This window comes from Chaetodon auriga, chromosome 18 (genome assembly GCF_051107435.1).
Source record: "Chaetodon auriga isolate fChaAug3 chromosome 18, fChaAug3.hap1, whole genome shotgun sequence".
Lineage (NCBI taxonomy): Eukaryota > Metazoa > Chordata > Actinopteri > Chaetodontiformes > Chaetodontidae > Chaetodon > Chaetodon auriga.
In genome coordinates, this window is record NC_135091.1 from 12,845,715 (window position 1) to 12,873,627 (window position 27,913).

General features: G+C 42.9%; 1 protein-coding gene across 2 annotated transcripts in view; it reads right to left on the minus strand.

The window, feature by feature from the left end:
- Positions 1-7,003: 7,003 nt before the first annotated feature.
- The window catches only part of LOC143336153 (low density lipoprotein receptor adapter protein 1), a 41,320-nt gene continuing 20,410 nt past the window's right edge, over positions 7,004-27,913 (minus strand). Inside the window, exons 2-10 of one of the 2 annotated variants that reach the window (XM_076756097.1) lie at positions 26,148-26,290; positions 23,841-23,953; positions 17,160-17,274; positions 16,681-16,753; positions 16,308-16,394; positions 13,822-13,949; positions 13,008-13,042; positions 8,643-8,671; positions 7,004-7,858 (exon numbers count right to left, since the gene is read on the minus strand). In XM_076756097.1, the coding sequence (XP_076612212.1) occupies positions 7,812-7,858; positions 8,643-8,671; positions 13,008-13,042; positions 13,822-13,949; positions 16,308-16,394; positions 16,681-16,753; positions 17,160-17,274; positions 23,841-23,953; positions 26,148-26,290 (770 nt within the window). In that variant the 3' untranslated portion in view covers positions 7,004-7,811. The remainder of the gene's footprint in view (positions 7,859-8,642; positions 8,672-13,007; positions 13,043-13,821; positions 13,950-16,307; positions 16,395-16,680; positions 16,754-17,159; positions 17,275-23,840; positions 23,954-26,147; positions 26,291-27,913) is intronic. The other variant, XM_076756098.1, reaches the window with a different exon arrangement.

Consider the following 27,913-nt stretch of genomic DNA (forward strand, 5'->3'; position numbering starts at 1 on the left):
ATTCAGAATAAGCATATTTACAAAAAAACAATGAAGCTGATGAGGTCAAGCATTAAATATATTGTCTTTGTACTGTTTCCAGTTGAGTATATGTCAAAAATGATTAGCAAGTTATCAAATTCTGTTTCTGTTTCACGCAGTGTCCTGTCTCTTGAAATCTGGGTTGTATCTCACCAGCTTATCCACAAAGGACCAGAAGTTATGAGACAGGACGGTCTCCTGCAGTACTTAACGGCATAAATTCAATAAGCCATTTCACCTGGCCTTTAAACTAGAATGTTCCTAATCAAAAAAGTAATTACACAGAAGTGTCTAAGAATACAGCTCATCTGAAAATAGAAAGTGATTACAGCGAGCCAGGGATTAAGAATTAATATTGTACACCCTCCATCTTTTTTTCTAAGTCTGTCTCGGTGCAGCGCTGCACACTTCTTTCCATTAGCTGTTCGGGTGATTTATGGGCTGTTGTTGTGGCTGAGATAAGCGCCGGTTAGATTTCAGATGTGACTCAGAGATCCAAGTATATGCTGCATCTATAAATAAACAGATTCATAACCATAGGGTTTGCATAGGAGTCTGCTTTCATTATTGCAGCACTCGGCCCCCTGTTCCCATGTGCAGCAATATTAGCAACCTCGTCCCTTCTCCGTCTGCACTTTATGTGTTTCTGCTTGGGTAATGGAGCAGAAACAGATGGACAACAAGGCTTAGTATTCAAATAGAAGTAAAAATTCATTACAGAACAACCTATTATGAGGCTGGAATGAGGCCTCGCCAGTCAGTTTTTCAGAGGTAGAAGGTCTGTTAAAGTTGAAAAGTGCTGCTACTGCAAGTCCTAAAATCCTATTTTTATACACGCACCATTTATCCTGTTGCACATGAAAAATGTTTCATTTCAAGTATACCCTACAAATAGCAGAAACAAGACACCAGATGACCTGGATGACGGGAAATAGTCACTTTACTTGAAGGTCATTGCCCTCCATCCACTTTCTCAGCTGCATTAGTTTAAGACCTTAGTCGTGCGCCTGACCTCCACAAGCCGATCTCGACAGATTCTCAATATCAGACAGTACAACACAACATTAAGCCATTAGAGCAGCGTGGAACACCTTATCAGTACCTAATTAGCCATTTCAAAATTGCGTTAAATAGCCAATTAGCAATTAATTACACAGTTATGAATACTAAAAGAGCTGCTCATTTGCAGATCCCAGGACAGCGTGGACAAATGAGATGGTAATGAACATATTGCCCCAAAGTTAAACTAGAATTCCTGAATTAGAACCTAGTGAGTTATAAATCTTATAGGTTTTTAATAACCTCGAATCTGTCTTATCTGACCTAAACGTCTGGGGTCAGAGGTGCTTTGGGCCACTGCTGAACTATGACAGTGTGGCTTTTAACTGCAGACCACTGAAACAGAAAAAAAAAAAGTATGGTCGTCTGTCTGTTTGCACTGATCTCAGATCTGCCAATGATCAGCCAGGAGAGCAGACGTGGAGAGTCTGCACATGAAGTAACACCTAGCAGCTTCTCACTTTCCAGTGAGCTCTCTGAAAAATATCAAAGTGCAGTTTTTGATCTCTGTACTGAAGACAGGCCTGCTGCTCCACAGAGTCTGTTTCAGACAGGTGGGTCTGGTCCGGATACTCCAGTCCTCCGGGATTAGAAACCAAACTTTAAAGGGCTGCTGAGGCTCCAACTCACCACCTTCCTCCCCACAGGCTGCAAAAAGTTGACAGGCTGTTAAATGGGAATTAATGTATTCTTAAACATACTATATAAATAGAAGGCATTTGTCTTCACACCCATCCAGTGAAAGTCTGCAGACTGAACTTCTGTATCCCAGAATCGCTGAACCCTGACGGTGAAAGTGATCTTACTGAAACAACCCCTCTGTTGGTTTGGCAAAGGGATTGGAGGCACCGTGCCACGATGCAGCTTCCACGTCTTTAGAAATGATATTTGCATACCTCTATAAAGTCATCAGGCTAAACAAACACTCAGCACTGCCACCTCACAGAAACACACATCTGATTAGATTGACTCTTTTTTACCAGCAAGATATGAGAAAAAATGTCCTTATCTGAACCCTTGACTTCTCTCTTTCCCTCACTTTTTGTTTAGTTCATCCTGTATTTTTTGCAGTGTGAGAAATCTTGCTAACAAGTTGCAGGTGCAGCTATAGAAATATCAATTGTACCTGGAATTGTATCCCCTTGGTTACAGAATGCATTTCTACCCACAAGCTACTTTCATACTGGGATCAATGTCGCTTCGTCATACAGATCATAACAATGTAAATTCTGAGTCCAAGTATAAAGACTTTTCATTTTATAATGGAGAAACACAGACAAGACCGTGCTGCCTGCACCTGGTCTGCATTCTGCTGAGCTTTCAGTGAGGTCTGAGCAGTGGGCCAAATGAATAGACACATCGATGTGACTGAGTCAGTCAGACAAGAGCGTGTCCTTGCTCTGGATCGACCACAGCCGGCTGGAAAACCTTCGAGAGATGGATCAAACTCTGGTGTTTAAACCGAAATGTTCTGGAAGAAGAATGACAAATAGGACAAAGTCCCATACTCCGACGTCAGTCTGCATGTCTGCGGCAGGAGCTGTGAGCTCCAATGGGTTCTTTTTGAAGATGATTTGTTGAAACTCATTATTGATCCAATTATAGAGCAATTCTGGCATCAAATTGATTTGCTGCATTGCGAGCATACTGTCGCGCAGAGAGAGCTTTGACTTTAACAAAACAGGCTTTTACAAGTGGCCTTCAACATTCTATGATAAAAAACTTCGAGTTGGGTGAGACCAAAGTTTTCTACAAAGTGTTTTATTATGCATAAATATGTAACAAACCATAACAGTTTCCAAATTCTGTACAGTTTTCTACACAGTTCAGGACAACTGCTTGTGGTTTATACACAAATTGCTATTATCATAATATCACAACACGGTTGGAAACCCCACTGATTTGCATAGATAGAAAAAAAGCACCGTCTTTGAAAAGTAAACCGATACTGTAAACGTCAGCGGTTCATTCAGGAAACAACAGCTTATCTGACGGCGCTCCGCTTTTCCTCTTCAAGATCTCTCTCATTTTCACAAGCCTCAAACGCTCTGAGGCCTCAAACCCTCGCAGGCTGATTTGTATTCAGTGCACTCCAGACCCAAACTGGCATGTTTTACCTCCGAGTGCAGGTCTGCCCCCACCCCCTCCTCCATGGAAAATTCTTGGCTGCGTCCAAGAGCCGCGTCCATCCAAGAGTTGCTGGGAATCCTGTCACATCAGTGTGCTGTATGCAGAATACTGGTGACATGACACAAACCTCTCAGGGGCCTGTACAGTCCAGCAGATCGATTCCTGCCATCATATAATTTATACAGGGGCCGATCAATTCCAAACAAGGATCCAGAGGGGTTTGGCTGCAAAATCAAATTATATTAGGTTGTTTTTTTTTTTTGGCTTGAAAATCAATTAAGAAGGGCAACGGCTGGGTGAAGACTATACCCAAGTGTAGTATCTAATAGTGGGGCTTGTGGTGAAGCTGTGCACAAACAACTCCAGTGTTGATCCTTCTGGGAAAACACGCTTCAAAACTCTTCTTATTTGTTGGTTGTCCTTATTGAAAAGCAATTCTGAGCCTGAGAGCTCGAGGACAACAGCCCGTCTCCAAATATCACTCAATAGCACTGAATTGGCGGATACTGAAGCATCCGCGCCTGAATCAATCGGCCGGTCAATGGCGGAGCAGGAAAGGTGAGAAAATGTTGTAAAAATCATTTCCAGCCGTGAGAAAAAGGTTAGATGACAACGCAGCGCTTTCGCACTCTGCTGACCTTGAACCTCACAGTGGGTGATTTAATGCAAACATGGCTCAGGAGTTCATCCGCAGATCGTCTGTGATAGATGAACAGTGCAGCTTCCTTTCAAATGTGCAGTGCAGCTGCTGTTTCAGCCAGTCAGGGATGAAACAATGCAAATTAAGCTTGGTGGCGTAACCTGATAAGCCATCCAATTACAGGGGTGTCATGACAACAACAACACCCCCCCCCCCCCCCCACCACAATGATTCTCAGTCATGATACCATGAAGACAGAGAGAAAGACTCCTCTGACTTAGGACAGAGGACATGTTTGGTGGCACGGGTCGCACTTGAGACAGGAAAAAACATGACATGTCCTTCATGAAACAGGTGATCGCTGACTTGAGAACAGCAGAATTTATAACTGTGTACTGTGCGTGGGTCCCTAATGGCTACTTAGAAAAAATAAAGCAATTCCTGCAGTGATAAAAAACCACATACCATTACATTTGTACAAATCGTCTAGCCTAACGCAAAACATACAAGGGTCTACACATTCACATCTCAACAAGAGTGATAATTATCCCCAACCTGTGTGACGCCCTGATTCTATTCATCCTACTTCATTTCTAATGGTACAATATGCATACATTACTTAAACAGCTTAGACAGTGAAAAAATACAGCATATGGAAATAGCTTTGTTCACTCTAATAGTTTGGCCATGTCACATACCATCATCGCTTCTCTGCAACAGGAACATGATCTGTATGTACAGCTGGCTGAACGAGGAGACGGCGCGACGTCGAGCGGTCATTACTTTTTGGTTACATAAGCCGTGTTCAAGTAAGACAGCGCTGAAAGAGAGCGTTACAGGAGCGTCAGCCTGTTTCTGTTGTGTCTTTACAAACACAATCTGTGTAAAGATGGACCTCCCACTGACGCTGTTAACACAAAGCATTGTTAATTACTGAATCATCCACATTTCTCTCAAAAGTAAGGTTGTCTTGTTTGTTTTTTTTAATGGAGCATCAAAACCAGATGAAGATCTGTTTACCTTAAAGGGCCACTCCATCGATTCTACACATTAAGATCAGTTTGCTCGTCGCGATTAGCGCCACTCAGCCTGAAAGTGAAAACAGGTGTATCATATCGTTTGTGGCTCCAAAGCCTGGAAAAAATAACCCTGATGATGTCATCATAGTGATGTCATCATGGTTACCTTAACTTAGATTTGGATGTCTTTAATATAAAGCCCGCCTTACAAACCCTGGGTTGAATTTGAATGATGGAGGTAGGTGCACTAATAAACAACACTAACAAGCAGCATTATGGGAAATTAGGATTCAGTCTTTCTTGAGCTTGGTCTATACTAGAAGGTACAGGTGAGCATTTTGGCCTCTGTTACTTCAATGTCTTTTTTTCTCAATACCCAGACCTTATGAAAGTGCAATACTACATCAGTGGAGTGGCCCTTTAAATGAAAAGTGCACGGCTGGTGGTCCCTAAGCTGCAGCTTCCTCCTCCTTCAACCTCAATAATGAGACTGAAAGAATGAAAAGAGTATCGCTGCAGCTTTTGTTCTTGGACCTTCCAAAGCTTTCAGCGACACCTCATGGCCTTCCTCAGCTCAGTTGTTATGGTGATGGTTTGGTCGCGTGATGACAGGTATATTCTGTCTAAATCTATTTCTATAATTTAGAAATAGCTCCCCGATCCACACAATCATCTCTTCTATAACAAAATGGGTCCATGTGAGTGTTTCTGCTGTATCCTTTCTGCAGCGGCACACTGCAGAATTATGACCTCCACTGCCAACATTTCACACAATCATTAATGTCAATTGGCTACTAATGATTTTCACTTGCACACTGTGTGAGCGCGATAACACCCTACGGTTGGCTTGCTCCCTCTCTTTATTCTTCAGAGGACATCTCCGTGAAAGGTACTGTTATAAGAGGAGGTCAGTGAGGTGATTGAGGGAGTGTGGGAGAGCTGGTGGCAGAAAAGTGACGGATGGAAGCGGAGCAGAGGAAAAGGTTAGCAGTTAGTTAAGCTGTCAACTCGGCGGTAAAGGTACAGTACAGGTTACAGTGCGTCTGTTAATAAACGCTGCAGCCTCTCAAGACCAAGAAATGTCTCGTCTGATGTTTCCCAACCGCTGGAAAAGTGAGCGGGGTTAGCCCAGACAAACATCTCCACTGTGCTGAGCTGAGCAGGGAAGACAAACAGCACGATTTTGGCCACTAAATCTATAGCAGGCATCTCCAAACTATTCCACAAAGGGCCGTGTGGCTGCAGGTTTTTCCTCCAATCAATCAAGAGCACGAAGTCTGACCAATCAGCTCTCTGAAGACTGAGATCAGCTGATGAAATGAGTCAAGTCTGGTGTGCTGCTGCTTGGTTGGAAAGAAAACCTTCAGCCACTCGGCCCTTTGTGGAATAGTTTGGAGATGCCTGATCTATAGGAAGTACAGTTAATTACTTGACTTAGCCGTCATTCGTACCTGCTGGTGGCACAGCATTCAAGCCATTTTGGCCAGCAGCACTACGCTGAATGAATGCAAAATCAATGTGGAGACCATCAACACCAGCTAAATGACTTTTTTTTTTTTCCCCACCAGGACTAATGGGTGCAAATGGTCCCCTGTGGACTTTTTAAGTAACTTAAGCCTTTCAGTTTTTCGGGTGTTGTTCATTATCTGCTCTAGCTTTGCCAAGTGATAGTAATGGTCCCAAATTATGTCAAATTGGATATTTTGTAGTGAAAAACTTTCTTGGGGGAGAACCCCCAAACCCCCTGCCCAATACATGCACCTAAATCTTCCACAAACGAAGGGAAAACACAGATTTTAAGATATCCTGGCGTGCATGAATACATGTTGGCATCGCATGCTCACGGACATATGGCACCCACAACACCACCCCTACTGACAAACAAATGAAAAATGGAAAACACTGCATCTTCATGACAACTGAGCAAATCCGTTTTCTGAAGCAGGCCAAGAGATGTGGTTTCAAGTCTTGTATACACAAAGTAAGCCGTCCTTGTGTTGGCTATAAAAGCTTGTTTGACATGTCGGTAATGAAATGTATACACTGTATCACACTGTAAATGTTACTCGTATGCCTCGTTCAGAATAATTTCTTTACTTTCCAACGTTGATTCAGGCCTTTTTTTTTTTCCCAACACATTTATGTTGCAATCAGCAAAAAGATGACACATGGGTACAGTATGTCTGTATGTCTACTGTATCACATGCTGTTTCATTGACTGAAACTATAATTCATCCAACATCATGACTGAAGATTTGTTCCGTATTTGCTGACAACATCTAACACTGGACTTCTTCCAGCGGCTGCTGAGACCAGCAGCTCCATCAAGCAAACACCAAGATCAGAGAGCCTTATATACACATTTTCAGACTTCTTGATGCTGAGAAAATCTTCATCAGAATTTACAACTTTAAGTGTTTTTTTTTTTTTTGTTTTTTTTACAAATTCAGATTAAAAGAAGGAGACGGGATTCGTCCTTTCACCTTCTGCAGGAGCCTCTGTGAGGAGGAACGTGTCAGTCTTGCTTGCCTTTCTGTGCTGTGCTGCACGCTGTGTGCGCCGTCTTTCATCTGGGAGTTTGTGGGAATTTGAATACGGCAGGAGACGCCTGAGACGGCTGTTTACACTGAGTGGAGTGTGTGTTGACTGGCAGGCATTCACAGAAATAGCAGTTTATAATATCAGGGCATTCATTCTGGCTCCTCTGCTGCAGCCGCAGAATATCAAACAGCCTTTCTCATTCAGCTTGTGCACCGAGAAGCATGATACACTTTGCTGTCTGTTCCAGTGCTGAATGCTGTTTTGTGGTTTTTGTTGGTCTTGGAGCCTGTGGTATGATTTCTGTCTAATTTCTGTGGTGCCGTAAGTGGGGCAGCGACTGGCCTATTCAAACTCATTGTTGCAGATATACAACAGATTCTCCTTGGAGACCCGATGAGGACTCAGAGTTGCATCGTCAGAGACGGGTTCGGAGCGGGACTCGGCCAGTCTGACAGAGACAGAGAGAGAGAAATGTAATATTGCTACAGAAGTCAGAGGCAGTGAGAATCTATTCGCCAAAGGGCTCACAGGATATGCAAATGTTTACAATTGAAAGAAGGGAAGGATGAAATGTCGCAAGGACATGCAGAGGCTGACTGAATGAATGCAAGGGCAAATGTACAGAGTGTAATGCAACCAACGTCCTCCTGAAGAAAGACTATGATGCGCAGTTCAGTGAATAAAGGCAAGCCATGATAAAAGCTGGTGAGCTGAAGGACCTTCAGACTGAACACACAATTTAAATATACCTTTTTTTAAAAAAAAATGCTGAGCGAAGGTAAGGATTCAAATCATTTTCTCAACAAAAAACCCCAGAAAATGTAAAAAGTGACAAATGTCTCTATATGTTAATTAAGAAGACAAGATAACAAAGACATTTTAAGAAATAATGTAGTCCTAACTGAACCCCCTTAACTGACCCCTAAAAAGTAGTTGAAGTTTGCAGGAAAAAGGTCCTCTTTCTGAAGCTACAGTATCTGGTCTGCTTTGTTTGCATTTAACAGGCTAAATAACTTGAATGGGGCTTTCTATGTGCATATTTCCTGCACAGGTGGAGTCTTAAATGACCAGACGCGGACAGATTCCCTCGTGGAGGGGGTCCCTGAGACAGCTCATCACAAAACGGTCCAAAGATTTAGATGATTTGTCTGGACAGTGCAAACATGGAATGGTGGGATTCTGAATGTAAGCAGCATCATGCATGTAAAAAGCATCCTGGTCACATCACTTACCAGTGTCCATCTCCTCAACTTCCAGATTGCTGCATGTCAGGCAGAAGAGAGAGGAGATCGTGACTATGTGAATCAATCGGGAAGGTTCAGATTTGTAAAAACACTCTGAATGACTTGTGCTGCCCCTGCTCCATCATGCATGAAAGAAAAACACTCAAAGAAGCTTAAAATTTTAAAAAAGAAAGAACTCCTCACATTTGGATAGGATTAAATCATTCAAGAGCCTCGGTAGCAAGGCAGCAGTTACATAATAGTCATTTTAAACTCCAAGGTCAGCATTCATTCAAGACGTTTTAAACACAAATGAAACCATTTAATTAAACCCATCTGAAGTAAAATTAATGTCAACAGTTGTCAGCAGCAGTCGCCCTGACTGTAAGCACTGAGCCTCCACTTGAATGGCTATCTGCTATTCCAACAATTAGATTTCTACAGAAGCTTAAACTCTGACCTTCACTGATACAGTTAATTAAAAATGATTCTGCTGAAGTTGGTTTGGCTGTGCTTCTACTTAGACCAAGTGGGATAAAGCGGTCTAAAGTGAACCAACAACCCAGAGACCAGCCAACTGACTGAATGTCGTCTTAAACACGCTCTTGTCAAAGAGGCTAAACTAAGCAGAAAATTAGCTCGAGGTCTTCTGGACAGGAGCGATAGCCTGCAAACACTAAACCTAAAGGATAAAAATACTAACTCCTGTTCTAACATGTTATCTTATAAGCTACACAGAGCTCTTAAAAAGGCCGAGTGGTGGAGGACCGAACAGTTCTCGGCTGAGGCCAGAGAACAAAATGTAGTTTTCTCACTCATTTCTAAATCCTGCTCGTGTGTGATATGGTCTATTTGCAATGCAGTGAGCTTCTGGGGGCTCCGTAGTGAACTGTGTCACCCCTGAACATCTGCGGAGACAGACACCACGACCTTCCTCTGCCGATCTATAAGCACTCCCAAAGTCACACGTAACAGTGAAGCGGTGCGACAGCCATGACGGCTCACCGTGATCCAGTCTTCCGTGTTTCAGGACACATCTGGCTGACCATTCGCACACCACCACGGCAGAGCTTGACATGCCTGCTGACCTCTGCAGAGAGGAGGTCGGCTCCAGCACTCCAAAATCCCGTAGCTCTCGGACGTCAGATCTAGACGCTTCCCTAAGCGTTCCACCTTCCTCCGCTTGACAACCTGAGGTCAGTACTTCCTCCTCCCTGCCGAGAGCAGCCTCAGTGATGATCTGCCTTTGTCCTCTGATCTCCCTCCATGCCCAGCCAGCTTCTCTGCCTCTCATTTACCCATTTGTTTTAACCAAAGCATCTCATGCTCCAACACAACAACAGATCTTTTAGCCGCAGGCATAAAGGCTTAATGAGCAGCTCCTCTCTCTTTACGACAGCACTGCAGGGCACGCACACACATATCGATGGGTTGCATGAGGTAATGAAAAGCAATGCATGTGCTCAGACACACCGGACTGTTTGGCCTACATTTGTTTTTCAAAGACGTTTGATGGGCTTTGAGTTTGAGTCAGTGCACGATGTTGTTGTAAAAGCACATTGTCTTAAAAGGAGCCCCATGTCTGTGTATGCAGTGATGGTGCAGAGCAAAGGTTATTTCCATCACGTCTTCATGAGCTGGAGCACATGGTCGGGAGCACGTCCGTCTGCGAGTATTTCATACCAAGTCTCACGTTTCACCCGTGAGATTTGCATTTCATCCTGTCTACAGGCACCTCATGGCCATGAAATGACAATTTCACAGACTGTCACACTTTCAGGGGAAATAAATAGTGTTGCATTGTTATCCTAGTTCAAGAGATAAAGTGCTGATGAACTGTGGAGTGCACTTCCTGGCTTCAGTCACTGTGCTGCTGACGGCTCTGTCTGGAGAGGTGGTCATCGTCTTGGCAGGAAAGGATAAGCAGTAGTCATTTCTATTTCTATCCAAATAAAACTCTGTGTAAAATGTAAAGAAAACAGAACGCAATCATCTGCAAACAAACTGTGTTCATGAGTAATGGTTTTACGAAGTGTTCCTGAGCCCATGTGGTGATGTCCTTCAGATAATCATTCTGAGTCGGGGTTGTGTGCCTGCTCTTTTCTTTTCTCAACAGCCATTCATCTGATTGACTTCACACTTGTGCATTGCTGACCAAAGGAAGTGTGAAGCTGTTTTCAAGAGACATAAGAGAAACATTGCCCTGCAGGCGCGAGTTCAAACAACAGATGGTGAGTTAGATTTCAATAGCAGGACTTTTCCTTCAGCATCTCCTACAAACGCTGATAATGTTAGTTATCTTAACATTTGTAATACAGGAAACAACAGCAATTGATACAGTTAGCTTTCATGTGTGCAGTGGGTCTTTGGCCTACAGTCAACTGAATGTCATTTAACAAAGAAGCACAAGTAACAACAATGATTATCATTATTAATCATTTAGGTGTGGCTCATGTTTTGGGATCAATAAAACTGTCTAAAAACTGGTGGCATATTACATATATAACAGGCAGACAACTCTCTCTACAAAATAAAAGCCCTGTCACTACAGAAGCTGAACAAGCTTCAACAGTGCCGGCTATCATTTCCCATCCTCGGCCAGAACCAGGCAGCCGACGGACACACAGATGAGTTGTGACACTCACTACACCTACCAACTATTACAGAAACCCCAAATAATATTGTTAGGGCTGAGGTGACTCAAAGAAATTAATTTGGCTATTACACGTCTGACAGCAGCTCCCCTGGCTTCACTTCCGAATGGTAAAAGGTGAGGAGGGATAAATTAGCACCGATATTAATGAAGCTCTATAATTGGGTCTTAAACTATGCCTCCCTCATGGAGAGAGGCAGTTATTTCCCTTAGTCATACGGACAAAAACAGACAAGAATGTGATCACTTAAGACCTGTGAGTGCCTTCACATCTATTACTCACATATCTGAGACACAAGGAGCTCCTTTTAATTACAAAGCTAATAAGCATACTATATCTCGCAGAGAAATAGCCAAAAGGTTAAGTTTGTGTGGCTTTGATGGTGAATTTTCCGCTTATCTGATGGACAAAAGATTGAATATATGGGCAAGGAGACAGCAAGCTTTCTACAGATTCCACCAAATGCAGCACTATTTTAGAACAACCTCAGAGGAAGCACTTTACATATGAGAAAAAGGATGGCGAAAATAATCAAGCTCTCCCCGTGGAGGAGTCCTATAAGGTCAGTCAAGACTGCAAGTTCCCTGAGTTAGACAGAGTTTTGTTTTCATTACACTCTGCAGAAGGAGACACAGAACAACTAATTCTGATCGTTGGAGGCAACGCTAGAAGAATAATGCATATGATTACCATATATTCTGGTCTTGGAGGAGTACGCAGCAGACTTTAGACGACTTACTCAGAACTTAAATCCCCTTTAATTTTGATGTCCTGTACCTGTCTAACACCTGGAGCCTTTTCCTTTTCTTTTGAAGTCTGTATTTCATTGTTTGTTTAGTTATGAATGTATAGAATATTCATAAATCCCTTTCTGTAATGTTTGCCAGTTAAAAACACTCACTGTCTCATTGTAATTGCAATTGAATTAATTAGACATTTCAGCCAAATCCCCATTCACAATATAATCACTCTTCAGCTCAGGAAAGCCATGGTTGAAAAACTACAAATAATTATTGGGTTTTAGGAGTGAAAACTAGCCTATTTTATTTAAGTACTCCAATATAACCCTGGTGTTGCACAAGGTAGTGGATCAAGTCACATCCAACTTCTTCAAATGGCCATTTATTTTGCTTTAATTAGAGCTGACAGCTGCTTGACTCTAAAGCTGTCTCGTTTCATTCAGCTCCGGTTTAATAAGACACCCGCGCTTTACAACACCCACATTAACAGTCATTTGTTGTGTTAGGTTAGAGGGGAGCACTCCAGGCCAACTTGGTGCTTCCTTTCTAAATCTCTAATAGACGTGATCACTTTTAACACCACACCAGTTAGTGAGTACACACAGTCGACACGGCCCTGCCTCGAGATGCTTGTCCTCTGTACACCAGGTCATTGGCATGGATGTAATGTCATCTTTCTGCACGGAGTTACCTGAGGAAAGGAGACTATTGCATCATCCTGTCTGCCCGTGCATGTGTGTGAATTCCAGTAAAAATCTGCGTCAATCAATGTGTCAAATGAAGGTTTTCTTATCTCAAAGAGTCTGACAGCTGACCATCGCCCTCTGTTCAGCTGTCATCCTCTAAATTCAGCTTGACAGTATTCAAAAGGACCAACGTAAAACTGGTTTCATGAATTTGTTTCTCTGTCCCATCTCCTTTCATAAATTAAAGAAGGATCCCCAGTGTTCAGCAGACTGGCAGTCACATGCAAAGGTTACCTTGAGAACGCATCATCAAGTCCATCCTCCACGTCCTGGTGGGACATAAACAATATGAATCAATATACACATAAATTACTTCAAATTACTATCCTGCTGCTTCTGTGCTTTCAGCTCCTGTGCCTCTTCACTGAGTCAGCTGCCTGTCATAACTTATTTTATCGAAATGACACACAAATGAATTACTGAGCTAAAGATTCAAAACCAGCACAACACATATTTTCCATGGGTGCTTCCTTTTGGCAACACTGCATGACTTAAGTATGGAAACACATGGATAAGTAATACCATGCCATGTTACTTTTTCCCTGCAGTAGTTTTTGGGAAAGCAGGTGATCCAACCAATTTCAGTCACCTTGCACTGTTTTCATTTATGAGATATGATAAAATCAGTATCATTCTGTCAAATCTGCACTGAAAACCATATTAACTTTAACCTGATGTGAAGCAGAAGTGGAAGGATTACATACTACACAACTGATTCAACAGTAAAACAGTATTAAATGCTGGACTAGCTGATGAAATCTGACTCCATTAAAGAATCATTTCTTCCAACGTGGGAGAAATCCTTCCCTAAATCAGAGAAAATATGTACAACAATGATGAATCTGTGTGAGATCAGCCTGGAGGAGAAATATTCTAATGAATACGGCGACACCTAGTGTTAAGAAACTGCAAGTGAACACCAGGCTGGTGACTGATGAGCTAACCACCCTTTGACAAGACTGGCTCAGTGCATCCCTAAAAATCAGTCACCTAATCATAAAACTGATATAACCATTATTTTTAGCCCAATCAGAGCAGTCAGACCTACCCAAGAATCATGCTTGATGGGTCGCCGTCGAGTGGGGTTACTGCGAGGTGAGGGCGAGCTGAGCGAAGCGGAGAAGAAGGGCCTCCGGAGCTTCTCCTCCACCTCAACGGCCTTGTGTGCCTCCGGATCTGAGGGGGGTGGCAGGTGTGGAAGAGACGTCGACAGGGAAATGAGGAGGAAGAGCGGAAAGAAGTAAACAAAGAGGACAGAGGAGGTGAGACAGAGAAGAGGAAAAGGAGGGGGGCACGTTGAGTCAGCGTTCTTGTCTCTCTAACTCCGGAGCACAGACGTGAAACATCAACTGCAGCCTGTGGCACGAGCAGCTTTCTCTGCAACAGGCAGAATTTAAATCATCTCTGTGAAACTTTCATATGTCTGTCTGCGCCCGAGCTCCTCCTGAGGTCCTCCAGGCTTTCACATCACATTTTCTCTCTGTCCTCGGGCCACTACTGCTGGAAGCGGAGCACATTTTAATTGAAAGAAGCTGGAAAAGCTGGCTCTTAACTAACTACAAACCGAATGGATGATGAAGTCTCATTTTGCAGACCCTCTGACCCCCCCGAGGAGCGGAAAACATTTTGACCTATAAATGTCACGGCCATTGGAGAGTGCTTCAAATCTACTGCTCCCCTCACTGACTAATGAGTGGTGTATAATTAGGTGATCTGTCCTTAGTATACCTTTGCGTGAGGAGTGATTGACGTCAGTTAAAGCTGTGCGTGAGAGGGAGCGGCACCAATCTACAAAAGTCTCACTGTTGTCTGGAAGGTTGTTTTAAAGTCATTATGCAAGTGACTACAGTAGCATTCGCTAATCGTATTCACTGGAAACTGTTGGGTCCAGTAAGGGTGCAAGTACTCTAAATCCTCATCTAATTACTGTCTCATTTCAGTGACTGCAGTTGTCATTTTTATCGGACTAATCACATCATTGTAATCTCATCAGTGACAGTTTCTTTCTCTCCAGCCTTTTATAGAAAATTGGGACTGCATAATCTTTGTCCTCGTCCTCGCACAAGAGTTCTGAATGACCTGAATGTTATGGTGAGATCAACATGTGAAGCTGTTTTTGGGCCTTAAACTGCACACGCCACCGAGGTAACGTGTGCAAAATGTCCATTATCACCAGGTGAGGTCAGCGTGTCAGCTGTCAGCTCTTGTCATATGATAAGTGCCGTGGGTTTTATATGTTGTGAAGTGCTGGAGGGTGGTGGATCGTTCTGCACAGAACGCGGCGAGGAAGAAACCCTCGCTTTCAGGTCAGACACCTCACATTATATCACACTTTAGAGCTGCTAAATGAATGTGTGAACGTTCCTCAGGCTCTGTTATCAATCTTTGGTGATCAGTTAGAGGCGTGTTTGACAGCTACACAAACAAATGCCTTTTGATGGACAACGCATCACAGGGTTAAGCTGATAATCTTACAGTGAAAAGAAAAAAAACAAGTGTCTTTTAATGATCCTCTGTGGCTGATAAATAAGTCCTGTACTGACATGAGCTTCTCCTGAGTGAAGCTGTGCGTGTACGTGTGTGCAGTAAGTTTCTGTGTCCAGTATATTTTGAGGAAAAAGCAGGACTTTCATATATGCAAATGTTACAAATAACCAGAGTGAGGGCAGGTGCTCTTAAGGTGCAGCAGTCAAACAGCAGCTATTTGTGCAGTATGTGTTAGCCATGTGCCACAATAGCTAGTGGAATAAAGATGCTTATCTAGTGTCTATTGAGTGTGATGTGTGTGAAGTGCTGCACACAAATTCATCTTTGTTCTTCATCTTCTAAAATACTAAAATGAACTATTGTGGCGATGGCTTTTCTACCGCACTGCTGCATGTGCATTCCCATGTATTTACTAAGACTTTAAGGGAATACACTCACTTCCTTGTGCGAATTAGATGATAAGTTTGATACCACTGTCTGTCTTGTCTGTACAGTAAATAAAGCCTGAAGCGTAGAAACGGCACATTGTGGGTTGACATGCCAGACTGTTTCCTGGCAGCGCGCAGTAAGCCTGTAAAACATGTCACTCTGCTGTATGGATTAAACAACATGACATGGTAATTAGTGAGCTTTAGAGCTGCTGGTAGGATGGATGGGTTTTTTAATTTCAGATTGAGTCAGGCTAGTTGTTTGCACCTGTTTCCAATCTTTATGCTAAAGCTAAGCTAATCACATCCTGGCTCTCACATTAGATTTCTGAGACAGATGTGAGACTGGTTTCAGTCGGCTTATCTAAAGCTCTGTGACAAAGCAAATACGCATATTTCCCAACGTTGTTTCCCTCAATTCATCTACACATTGATAAGGTTCATGCAACAGTCACCATTGACTTTAGACTGAAGATAAAGATTCACCCAACTATCCTGCAGTAATTATCAGAAAGATATTCTGCTGTGTGGAGATCCATTCTGCAGCCTGTTAGTAATAAAATCACGACTCTTGTCACTGCTGCAGACTGTGGATGAGGACACAATCAGATGAACGTACCTGCTGGAACACACGGAGCGTTTGCTGTCTCTGTCTGACCGTTGCTTGCTGCACAGGAACAGCAGGTCCTGGCCTTCTTGCTTTTGTCTGCAGACAGACAAAAAAAACACAGCTCTCAAATCTAAACCTGAAGAAAGCCACGGCATCCATCGATGGTTGAGATGTCAGCATTTCAAACTTTTCAGCTTTTGCAGTAATTTCAAATGCAGCAAGTGGTGTGTGTGTGTGTGTGTGTGTGTGTGTGTGTGTGTGTGTGTGTGTCCATATAGTGCAGTGGAGAAGAATTTTCTGCTTTTCCATCCTTTTTTCTAAACCATTCAAGAAGAGAACCTTTGATTGAACTGTCTCCACTCCCTTTGTTCAGTGAACTCACCTTCCTGAGCAATCTCCCAAAGATCGAGGGCTACTTTAAAGGCCTGGGCTACTGTTAATGTCACAGCCTGAGCCTGGAGAGAAAACAAAAGAACAAAACAGGAATGAAGCACAAAGAGTGAAATCATAATGAACAGCTGTGATTTGGTGGTCAAGAAAACGTTCTGCTTTAACATTTTTAGCCTGATTATTAATCAATCTATGGCGATAATTAGATTTCCAAATGTCAAACATTTACTCTATACACTAAACCATTTGACTGAACTGACAGTAAACAGCAGACACTAGTGAGCTGTGAGAAGAACCTCCACAAGATGGAGCCACACACCGTCTACATTTATGCTACTTCCTGCCTCAAGTGCAGTTCATTACGTGGACTCAGTCCTCAAACAAACTGACCCTGTGACCTGCTTAAGTCCAACAGCATGTGTTCCATATAACAAGATATATACAGAAAAATCACAAGTGCTGCACACTTACTATCTTCTTCTTTTGGCAGAGAAATGCGTGGCACTCCAGGGTCTCACTGAACTGACTCTGAGAGACATATGCGAAGACCTTATCCTGAGTTTTATCCGCTGTGCAGTACGAGATTCTGCAAGAAAAGACACAAAATAATCAGCAAGCATTATCTTACCAACACTGTCAATCCACCTGTTACCATGAACCAATTAGTAACATGAATGTCTTGAGGCAAACATCCGTTTCAATCATAGGACACACGCAGAACAAAGGACGACATGGACCATGCACGAGCTGCAGGCCTGCGCTCTTGATCAAAGGTACACTGCATATATGTCAATTTAAGCCATAATTTTGCTTTTGCGCTCAACCTTTTTGCATATGCATAAGCAAAGCAATCATAGCAGGATGAGAGCGGTGGTTCTGAATATTATGCTGACTTAAATCCCACAGCTGGAGCAGCAGACAAATGAAGAGCAGGGAGATCCATGAGAGATGCTTGAAGCTGCAACTGAGCTCTTCAGTGCTTCATATTTTCAGATAAAGCGTGTTTTATGCAAATACTGTAGCAACTCAAATGCTGATATAATGTTGCTTTGTGGATTCAAGGCTTTCTGTGCAAAGCTCAGACGAGTCAGTGATAACAGGTACAGGGACAACTTCTACAGATTTTTGGGTTGGGCTACGCCAACACACCAGCTTAAAAAGTATGAGTTTATGTTGAATTCACTGTATGCAGATAACTTGTGTGCTGTTCCTCAGAGTTTTGTCTTATTTATCTCTTGAAAACACAAACCACTACGGAAAGGTAGTGAAGCCGAGGGAAATGTAGATGTAGAAAATGGCCTCACCCTGACGGTTACATAACAAAGTGCGACTTCTCTAGAAACATCTGAATTTCTGCTGTCAGTAGGAAATGGAAAGCCCTGGATTACGAAATTATCTCTGCTGTGACTCCATTGCACTTGAGACCTCATTCCCAACAGTCACGCCCAATCTCTCCTGGATCTAATATCTGCTGGAGAAATCCGAATGTCTGCAAATCCACTGACAGCCGTGGACTATTATTTTCAATGGTTATCTAAAACCAATCTAGACCAAGTCCACCAAGCCATTTTGCTCCCTGACAACAGCCTGCATGGGTTCACTGAAGTGAAGCGCCCAAAACCGATGCATTTGTTTTGCTGGGTTTTATGCAGGCTATTAGAAGCAGTATCGATCTGAAGTCACCCCACATGTCTGTCTGAGGTTGTTCCCCGAACCAGCGGTGTGAGTCATGTTTGTTGCTTTAAATAGATGTGTAAATGAGCCACAGTGAGTGATGCTCTTGACCTTTGTTGCCATAAGTAAACAGACACCTTTATTAGAAGCAGCACAAGGACAAGATTGGGTGCTTTTACTCTCATTATGCAAGGGAAGGAACTCAGCAGGCCGAGGTTGTTTTTCACTGGCTATCAAATCATCGTATCTCAATTAAGACTTGAGAAACTCTGCAAGCTTCTCTATATGCATGTCATCATCACCAGAGAGAAAGACTGCAGGACGCAGTGTGTGGACATAATCTGCAGTCATTACACTAACTTGCACATTGTATACAAGAGGGATCTGCAGCTGGCAGCCACTCATTTGTTGCTCCTCTTCAAGAGGGCCACGAAAAATTAAGTAATTTATTCGATCGCACAACGAGCATAAAATCACCAGCCTTCGGATTTCCCTCTCAGATTGTTTGCTGGCTCGCGCCCATGATGCATGACCCATATTGCAATGCCCTGGACACCCAGCTCTGCATATTCCCCCTCTCCCCCCGTGCTTCAACTTATATTTGGGCCTTAATTGCAGAAATATGAGCGGAGAAACCGTTGAAAGAGTTGACCTATTTAAGTTTGGAAAACAAGCGTGATGTAACTAAAGCACCCTAACTGCTCGATATAAACTTAATTATCATCTTATTGACATGTTATCTACTTTCTCCCTGTTAAATTTTGCACAACCTCAATTTCACTTCTTTCTTATGTAGACTCTTTCATCCACCACAGATTTGCATCTTGCTGTGTGTGCATCCTCTGACTTTTAATTTGTTTTCCAATAATATTAATAACTGTATAAATTATTAATGATGATGAAGAAATACATTATACAATGATTCATACCGTTCTATTGGCAACACAATTACAGGAGCAGCACAATCAATAGTAATTAAATCAGTAACAGTTGTGGTTTTGTTGTTAAAATGCGCACACACACGTACACACAATAACACCGTGAAAAAGGCCTTTGCATAAAAAGTTGTTTAATAAAAGGTCCCACTCTGAGCAAAGTTTAAATAAAGGTTCCACAAAGGCTTTAAATAACCACTGACAGTCAGATGAAGGCTGCCGCCTGAAGACACAAAGCCCGCAGACTCTGCTCTCTTTTTACATATTGCAGTAGAGAGATACCCAATAGTTCTGAGACTGTTTTACAAACGCATTTCAACACGAAAAGCTGTTCATTGTTCACAGTATGTTGTTATATTTCCCAGAACATTCAGCTGGAAGCATAAGCAAAGTGAGCAAATAGGCCAGTGCACATACAGCGCCTCTCTGAGCAGCCAATGTTTGCTAGTAAGTATCAGCAAGAATCTACAGGACTGTAATTTTAACAGTGAACTGCCTGCAAACTTACACAATGACGGTGAACAGTATGGAAATTCTGAACTTTTCATCTCCTGTTATCAACAACTATAGTTTCATAAATACGAATGCATTATACAGTATGGGTAACAGAGAACTGTTCATTATAATATGGCATCCATGTGGCAGTAATATGATTCGCTAAACAAAGGCATCTCATTGGAGTGAGTACACATTTAAGCTTTGATTAATATATGGAGTGTGATGAACGTGTGTGTGCGTGTGTACAAAGGTTTCTGAAAAATCCCGGGCATGCAGAGTTCGCTCATTATAAGACAACTGGTATTTTTTTTTTGTTTTTTTTTTTGTTAAAGGATTTTAATTGCTGCCGCCAATGTGTCACACAATGCACCGCATTCACAAAACAAGCCTTCAGCTTGAAACGACAACAGAAAAAAATAAATAATTGACAGCATCGCAGAGTTTTCGCTCAGCTTGAACAACAGAAGCTGAGCTGTCAGTCTGCATCATATCTCCAAAGGGGCTCTGTGGACCGCCAGCCTTTGATCTCCTCGCTGTGTCGAGCACCGGTGTTTGTGAGGGAGAGGGAATATCATTGGAAATATTTAAATATTTACAGTACAAAGCTTCAATAGAACTTCATACATCAAAGCCTCATATTCTCTATATACACTGAATAAAGCAGGTATGCTCTCTAACGCAACAATGAACTTTTTTTGGTCAACTTCTTAACCAACATACGTGCAATAATGAAACACAGAATGTCAAAATAAACACTCGCGCTGTTCAGTGATCCTGTAGACATCTCTCACAAATCTAACGATATGTCAGAGCAACAAGCGCCATTACCAGACGGGGTGTCAGTGATCGCTCCAGTTCTCCTTTTCTGACCTGCATGTTTCTGGTGATTGATATGCTGCTCGCTCTCTGAGAGCTCCTGACTGAATATGAATCAGTAACGCCAGCCGAGGTGGAAGCTGAACACCTCACAATGTGCTGCCCATTGGGAGGTGCAAGCGTCGCTTTGTTTTTTCATTATTTAGAAATGAAAATACCACAGACGAATAAGACTATTCATTTTTGAGATCTGGATTTAGACCAGGAATATACAGTATTGTACACACAGTAACAAAGTTCTCACCATCATTACATGAGATTAGATATCACGGGGGCCTTTTGCGATGCAAATGTTCGGTTACTTCAAGGTTCAGTTATTTGTCATTCTACAACACAGAGTTGCACAATGAAATGCACGTTACAGACACTTTATGCTACGCTAAAAGAACTATTATTCATAGTGGAGTGTGAAGGATGTGTGAAGCTGAGGAGTCTCACAGCCTGAGGAAAGAAGCTGCACTGAAGGTCTCGTAGTACGGCAGCAGAAACTTCTGCATTGCTTGCCAGGCTGTGGCTGGGATGGGTATTTTTAATATTCTTTTAATATACTTTGGGCTCTGTGCAGGCACCTCACCTCACCATCATCACTCATGTTCAGTAGACGGGTACCGGTGATGTTCTGGGCGGTTTTAATCACCCGCTGCAGAGCCCTCCTGCTCTTCTGTTATTGATCGTTCCATTGACATGAAAAGTAATGCAGGTTGAATCGTCGGATCAACATTATGCCTAAGCTCAAATGGCCATCTATAAAATACTACCATTTTTACATTTTGACATCAGTTTGGTTAAAAAAAAAAAAGCCAAAATGATGCAGCTTTACTATTGTTGTAGAATACCATCTAAGCTCCTGTGTGCTTTAGTCCTTGACCTGACCCCCACCAGCAGTCAGACCTATAGCAGCACTACAAAGCAGACCTGGTGGAAGATCAAGCTCATGATGCTATAATTGAAGCGTCTGATGCTGCAAACTGGATGCACTGTAAATTGCGCTGCGAAGGCTGAGTTCAACATCAGGTTGTAAAACAGCTTAAATGTCGACGATGCAGGACGATACTGCATGGTTTGTGTGTTTGTGTGTGAGGGTGGGTATGTGTGGGTGGATGGGGTGGGAGGGTCATGGCTGCAAGGATCCTGTTTCCAATGTGATGCACAACGTCTTCCTGTCTGTTTTCTATCCTCCACTAAGCTTTCCCTGAGGGAAACAGCCCCACTTCCACTAAGTGTGAATACACAATTAACTCCAGAAACACACACATTTACATACACACTCACCTTGCTGTGTGAGGTGCATACCTAAATGCTCATATGTCCATCCATGCAAGGACATACAGTATGTCCACACATACACTTTGTGCGCCTAACTCTTGTCTCCCTCATTTGTTATGCACAATAAACAGTCTGATCGGATGCATTCTCTTACATCTACACTCCACTTTCTTTCATCCTTCACTAGCTTTCCTGGCCAATAAATGGATTATGTGCATCTAAAATAAGACACAAGAAAGGAGGGGCAAGAGGGGAAAGGGGCTGTAAGGAGGTGGAGGTGGGGGTGGGGTCTCCTAAAGGGGATAAATCAATCCTCAGTCAACCCAAGCTCTGCATGTGGGCCCTCATTCTCTCCTGCATCATTACTCGGGAGTATTGGCAAAGATGGCAGCGTGAGTTTCAAAGTGGGCAATTAGTCGTGCATATTCCTGCGTCCAGAGCTCTGTTTATGTTAATATGAGCAGAAAAGAAAGATTTCTTTCTCGACAGTGAAAAGGAAAAGGGGAAGGAGAGGAGGGGAAGATAAGGCCAGAAGAGTAGGAGATCAAAGGCGAGGCTGATTCCCCTGGCCTGTGGTCTGTTACCGCTGATAAGGTGGATCAGGAGGGGATACGATGCGGACCTGTGCGCACACACATACGCACACACAGACACACACCAACCTCATGTTTCCTCTCACACACACAGCTCCTGTCTTTATCACAGCCTGTTCTGTAATCACCGTCCAGCCATATGATATTTAGACTGTAATCCTCAATGACACGAGGCCCAGTCTATATTTCAGGATGCTATCCAGAGAGGGGAAGCCAGCCAAACATATCAGTCCACACACACACACACACACACACACAGACACACGCACACGCGCGCGCACACACACACACACACACACACACACACAGACACAGACACAGACACACACACACACACACACACACACACACACACACACACACACACATCACTGATTTGTCAGAGCAAAACCTGGAATGGTGCTGGAAAGGTTAGCTTTCATTGACACAGAGAGACAGTAACAGACAACCCCCTGCGACCCCCCACCCCCACCCCCCCGCCCACCCTCCAAATACTGGCCTCTGGGTGAATTGATCAAACATGAGACTAGCGACAGCTCTGAGCAGAAAACTGCTCGGTTCAATCCTGCAAAAGGAGCCCTTGCAATGGACAGAGGGGAAAGTGACCTACATAGAGGATATCAGTTTCTTGGTGTGCCAGATGAAGCCAAGTCTTTGTTTTCAGGCCTCTGCTTGAAGGATTACCAGCATTGTTAGGCATAGCTGATGAACCGTTTAATAAGATGAAATAAATGAAATAGCAATAATTTAGCTCATGAACCATCCATTTAATAAAGTAACGTAAGTGATGTATCGTGTCAAATTGCTCATCCATCCGTAAAAAGTCAGGCATTGGCTCTGTGAGGTAACGATATGAACATTGATGGTCTCATTTCTTAATGATTTGAATGATGTTTTCAATTGTTTGCATAAAGATTTGAATGTAATTAGTCTTAAACCAAAGTATTGGATAAGAATTCTATGGCATTTAACACAACGGTTGTCAAAATATTTCACACAAAACCACAAATATCAGCCACACAGTGGGGCTGGAGTAAAAGTCAGGGGATCATCAAAGTCATTAGGTTTCATCCAACCATGAGCATCTGTAGTTGATGTTTCAGGCTGGACTAAAAGGATAGGAGGGGGGTGATGGACAGACAGGCAGAAGAACAGATGAAGCCATACAGCTTGTACCGCTAAAAAACACCCCAAACCCTGCATCCAGTGGGAAGTCTGGTAGAAATGTGCACTCTGCTGGAGTGCTTGTTTCAATTAGCTGAGCCACGATTCTCTTTAAAATCTACCTGACATCAGTTTTTTTTGTTTACCTGTATATGGAGACATTTTCTATGAGGTCTGTAGTCTCTGTGTCCGTGATGATGATGCCTTTCGGTGAGATTGTCAGTGTTACTTTCCGAAACTTCTTAGCACTGGCTCTGGCCTGTGGATATGAAATATAAAAACACACACACACATTAAAGAAAATCTTGCCACTGGTATGCTGAGCGAGCCTGTCACTCTTACACGAATATGAGATCATCTTATTACTGATTAAGCAGCAAGAACCCTCAAATGCGAGAGAAGCTGCTGAGCAAAATTCAGCAGCCTGCATGTGTTGTCCCAGAAACGTGGGGAATTTATAAAAGGTGACAGAACAGGGGGAGGAACGCCGCAATGTGGAGCCCAGAATGAGCACTCGAGGTCGGGCTGGCAGCCACAGACTCCCCCTGCCGCTCTGCTCCATCTGGAGTTTCAGAAAATACGGCCATAGTGCTGAGCTTGCAGTCTGTGGGAGCGCCTGTTGACAAAGACAATGACCTCCTCGCCATGCAATTAGCTAGCAAATGAGAGCAGTTTAGTTTCACACCCAAATGATATCAGGTTAAAAATCAGCGGAGTGACTGAGATGGAGTACAGAGGGGAAAGAAGAAAGAAGGAAAATTAAATTTCATCATTTACTGCGCATTTCTACATTCACCCTGCACGAGAACTCTTTCATTTTTGCAGGAGATGAAATAAAGCCCAACAGCGAAGAGAAGCCGAGGAAGAAAAGGAGTGGGATCTGTGCTTAAACAAAAACAAGGACTCCTGAAGGACAACGGCAACGGTGCCTTGGCTTGCTGTAGGAACGCTAAATGCCCTGGAGATGGTGACTACGAACAGCACATTCTGCTTAAAACCACAGCACTTACAATGTGGGAAACTCAAATTATAATAGGGAGTAGGAGAGGGTGCTGGGGCTGGCTGTGGCAGCTCATTCATGTAGGAAGTGCTAACAACCACAATTTCTTCTGTCATGTTACTCATGCCGTGCCACAAGGCAAAAAACCAATCTGTCAGCTTGAGATACGCCAAGTTCAGCCTCTCGCTATACGTTTGGTCCCTCTTTCTTGTCTTATCATGTGCGACTGGAGCATATAGCAAATGGAAATGTCGCAAATGTATTCAGTAATCCCATTCAGGTTGATTGGTTTCCAAGGGAACAGACGGAGACAACTGAGTTGCTTCGTCTGTCCTGATGCAAATCAATTGAATCTTAATCCTGCCATTAGGTTCAGTTCAGTCTCTAATTGAGAGGTGGGAGGTTTATGATTAGGCTGTCTGTGCCATGCCTGTTTTTCTGCAGAGAAGGCCCCTCCAACAGATTAGACGTTTTTATTGGTGGGGAAAAGGTGTGCACGTGTATGAGCAGGAATTAAAAACTGAGATGTGAATATAATGAAGACGTTTGTGTGGATAAAAACATGTGGGTAATTGGGGTTTTTCTATGTCTACGAACTCGCTGGTTCAAATGCAACAGTTTTCAAAACTGCCTTGTGTGGAAACTGACAGGATTCAGAATTGATGTGGAAAGCCGTGCTCAGAAATCCCCTGTGTGGCTCAGGGTTGCGGAGCAAACATCACATCACTCATTTGACTGCTGCACATGTGCAACTCTCGATAATCCTGCATTAGCAGCTGTTTCCATGCAGCCGTGCTGACCTTGATATAAACATGACCCAAGAATAACCACACGCCAAGAGAATTAGACAGAGGTGAGGGTGAAGGACACGGATCACTCAGTCTAAAAGCACTTGTGGTGGTAACTTTTTTCCCTAGAATAGACCGTTTGCTGAGCTCTGACTGATTGAGTTATGGACAACAAGAACATCTTCAAATTCAGTCTCCCTTTCATTGTTTGCAGTGGTTCTCAAAGCTTAGTATATTGTAGATAAGGTGCAACAATTTACACATTTATCATAAATGACAATCCTGACAAAATGCTGTCCTGGGTCATCAGAATAAGATGGATTAAAACTGAAGTTGACAAGCATTCCTCTATTAGTCATTCAGATAACGCGCACTGCAGTTTGAGGCTGTAATTTCACAAATCCACCAGAGAATTTCTATAATAAGCATCGCTGTAATTGAAATTTTCACAATGTCACTTGAAATTTCCCATCACTGCTGAAGGTGTTGACCTTGCCTACAGAATTTGATGCAAACATCTGTACAATCACATGTACTGTATTCAGTACTTACAATGAAATTCAGGTATAGCAGGCAAGATTTGTCAAGCAGTGATTGTGAAATGTCAGAGCCAATTTAACTTACATTATAAGGTTATATGAGTCAGAACGGTACCAGTGACTCACCGTGGCTACAATTCTGCGAATGGCAGCGGAGGCCATGTCCTCTCCTTTGGGCTGGCCCACCAGAGTCATACCCAGGTACTTCACATTGAACACCATCCCCTCCAGCAGAGTCTCCTTGGTGTCTGTCCAGTTCTCTGGCAGCTCTGGTTGGACAAAAAGACAAGACATCAAGACATCACCAAAACGCTCTGATGCAACTGAACAAGGGCATGAGAGGAATTTAGTACTGACGTGCTTCACTGCCACAAAAAAAAAAAACAACAAATCAACAAACACAATGTGTTCTCTTAGCTTTCCATCTATTTTTTCATAATAATCACAATTTCCTGGAAATTAATATCATACATTCATTTACACTTTAACACATTTCAATAAGTGATTTAAAAGAAGCTTGACTGCACACCAACTATGAACTACAGTCAAAACTGATCTGGCAGTTACCGCTACTCTGCTAAGCTAACATCAGGCTAGTTACCCTTTTAGCAGCATTAATTTGGCTGTTTTTATTATCCATGACTGGACTTAGCTTTTGCATTACTTAAGTCAGATAAACTAAATTAATAAAATGTTAATTCACTGAAATTTATATATTTATAACAGTTAGGGGGCTTTAGTCAAGGCTGGCCATCTCTAGCTCGATTTAAGGAGTTGTTTTGAAAGGGGATTTATATGTTAGGAAAGATCACCTCGAAAGAATGTGGCCCAACTCATAAAATACAACTTTCAAAGTCTGTCAGAGACTGTTTCGAGTGGCTGTCTGCACTGCATAGTTTGTTGAGCAGACTGTTTACAATACTCAGCACAGACAGCATGAGAGTTGGCAGAGTAACATCACAGCTGAGCAGACACCGCTGTGGATATGCAGCCATACTTTGCACAAATTATGTGGGATATAATGATCACACAGAATTTTTATTATGAAATTATTTTCTGTCGGAGGGCTTGAAATGTCTCTCTGTCGGAGCTCTGCAATATGTTTTCCACTGTGCTACTGTAATAAGAAAAGTTGAAAATGGCGTGTGTATTGGAAGATAAGGATAAGATGAAAAGATCAACTCTACTACGAGAATAAACACACGGTAAAATTGTTCCACACTGTGCTTTGAAGACATCTTACATCCTATTCGACTGAGATCTGTTATCATCTCCAACTGGATAGTAAGCGAAGGTTTCTATAGTGGAAAACAGAATCGATCCAAGAGGAAAAAAAAACTGCAGCACAGGCCCCACAAACCCAGGATCAGCTGGACTCAGATAGACTGCACAGAACGGCTGCAGTGACCTGCTGTTGCTGTGATTTCCAACAGGTAGCATCAAGCTGTCCTCTAGCTGACTACTGTGGGCAGGGAGGGGGACCGTGCTCATGCAGAGAACTTAAAATATCTCTCAGCAACACCTGGACACCCTGCAGTGGAGCATCAGGTGAGGAACGACTTACAAAACCAAGCAACAGACCACATTCTGTGCTAAACCTAAAGGGCCGATAACTGAGACACGATCAATTAACGCACAGCATTTCCAAGCATTCTCTTAACACTAAAGCAGCAGTGACGAAGACGACCACACAATACATGCGCAGCCAACAACAGCAAAGACCTGAAAATTCCTTTGTTTCCGCTCTCCAAACAGAGGTAATTCTGCTCATAACATGCACTGAAATGAGAGCGTGAGATTGACAAAGAGTAAGAACAAGAAGAGCATGTAGAGAGAGACAGACAGACACACACACACACACGCACGCACGCACACAATCACTCTGCTAGGCT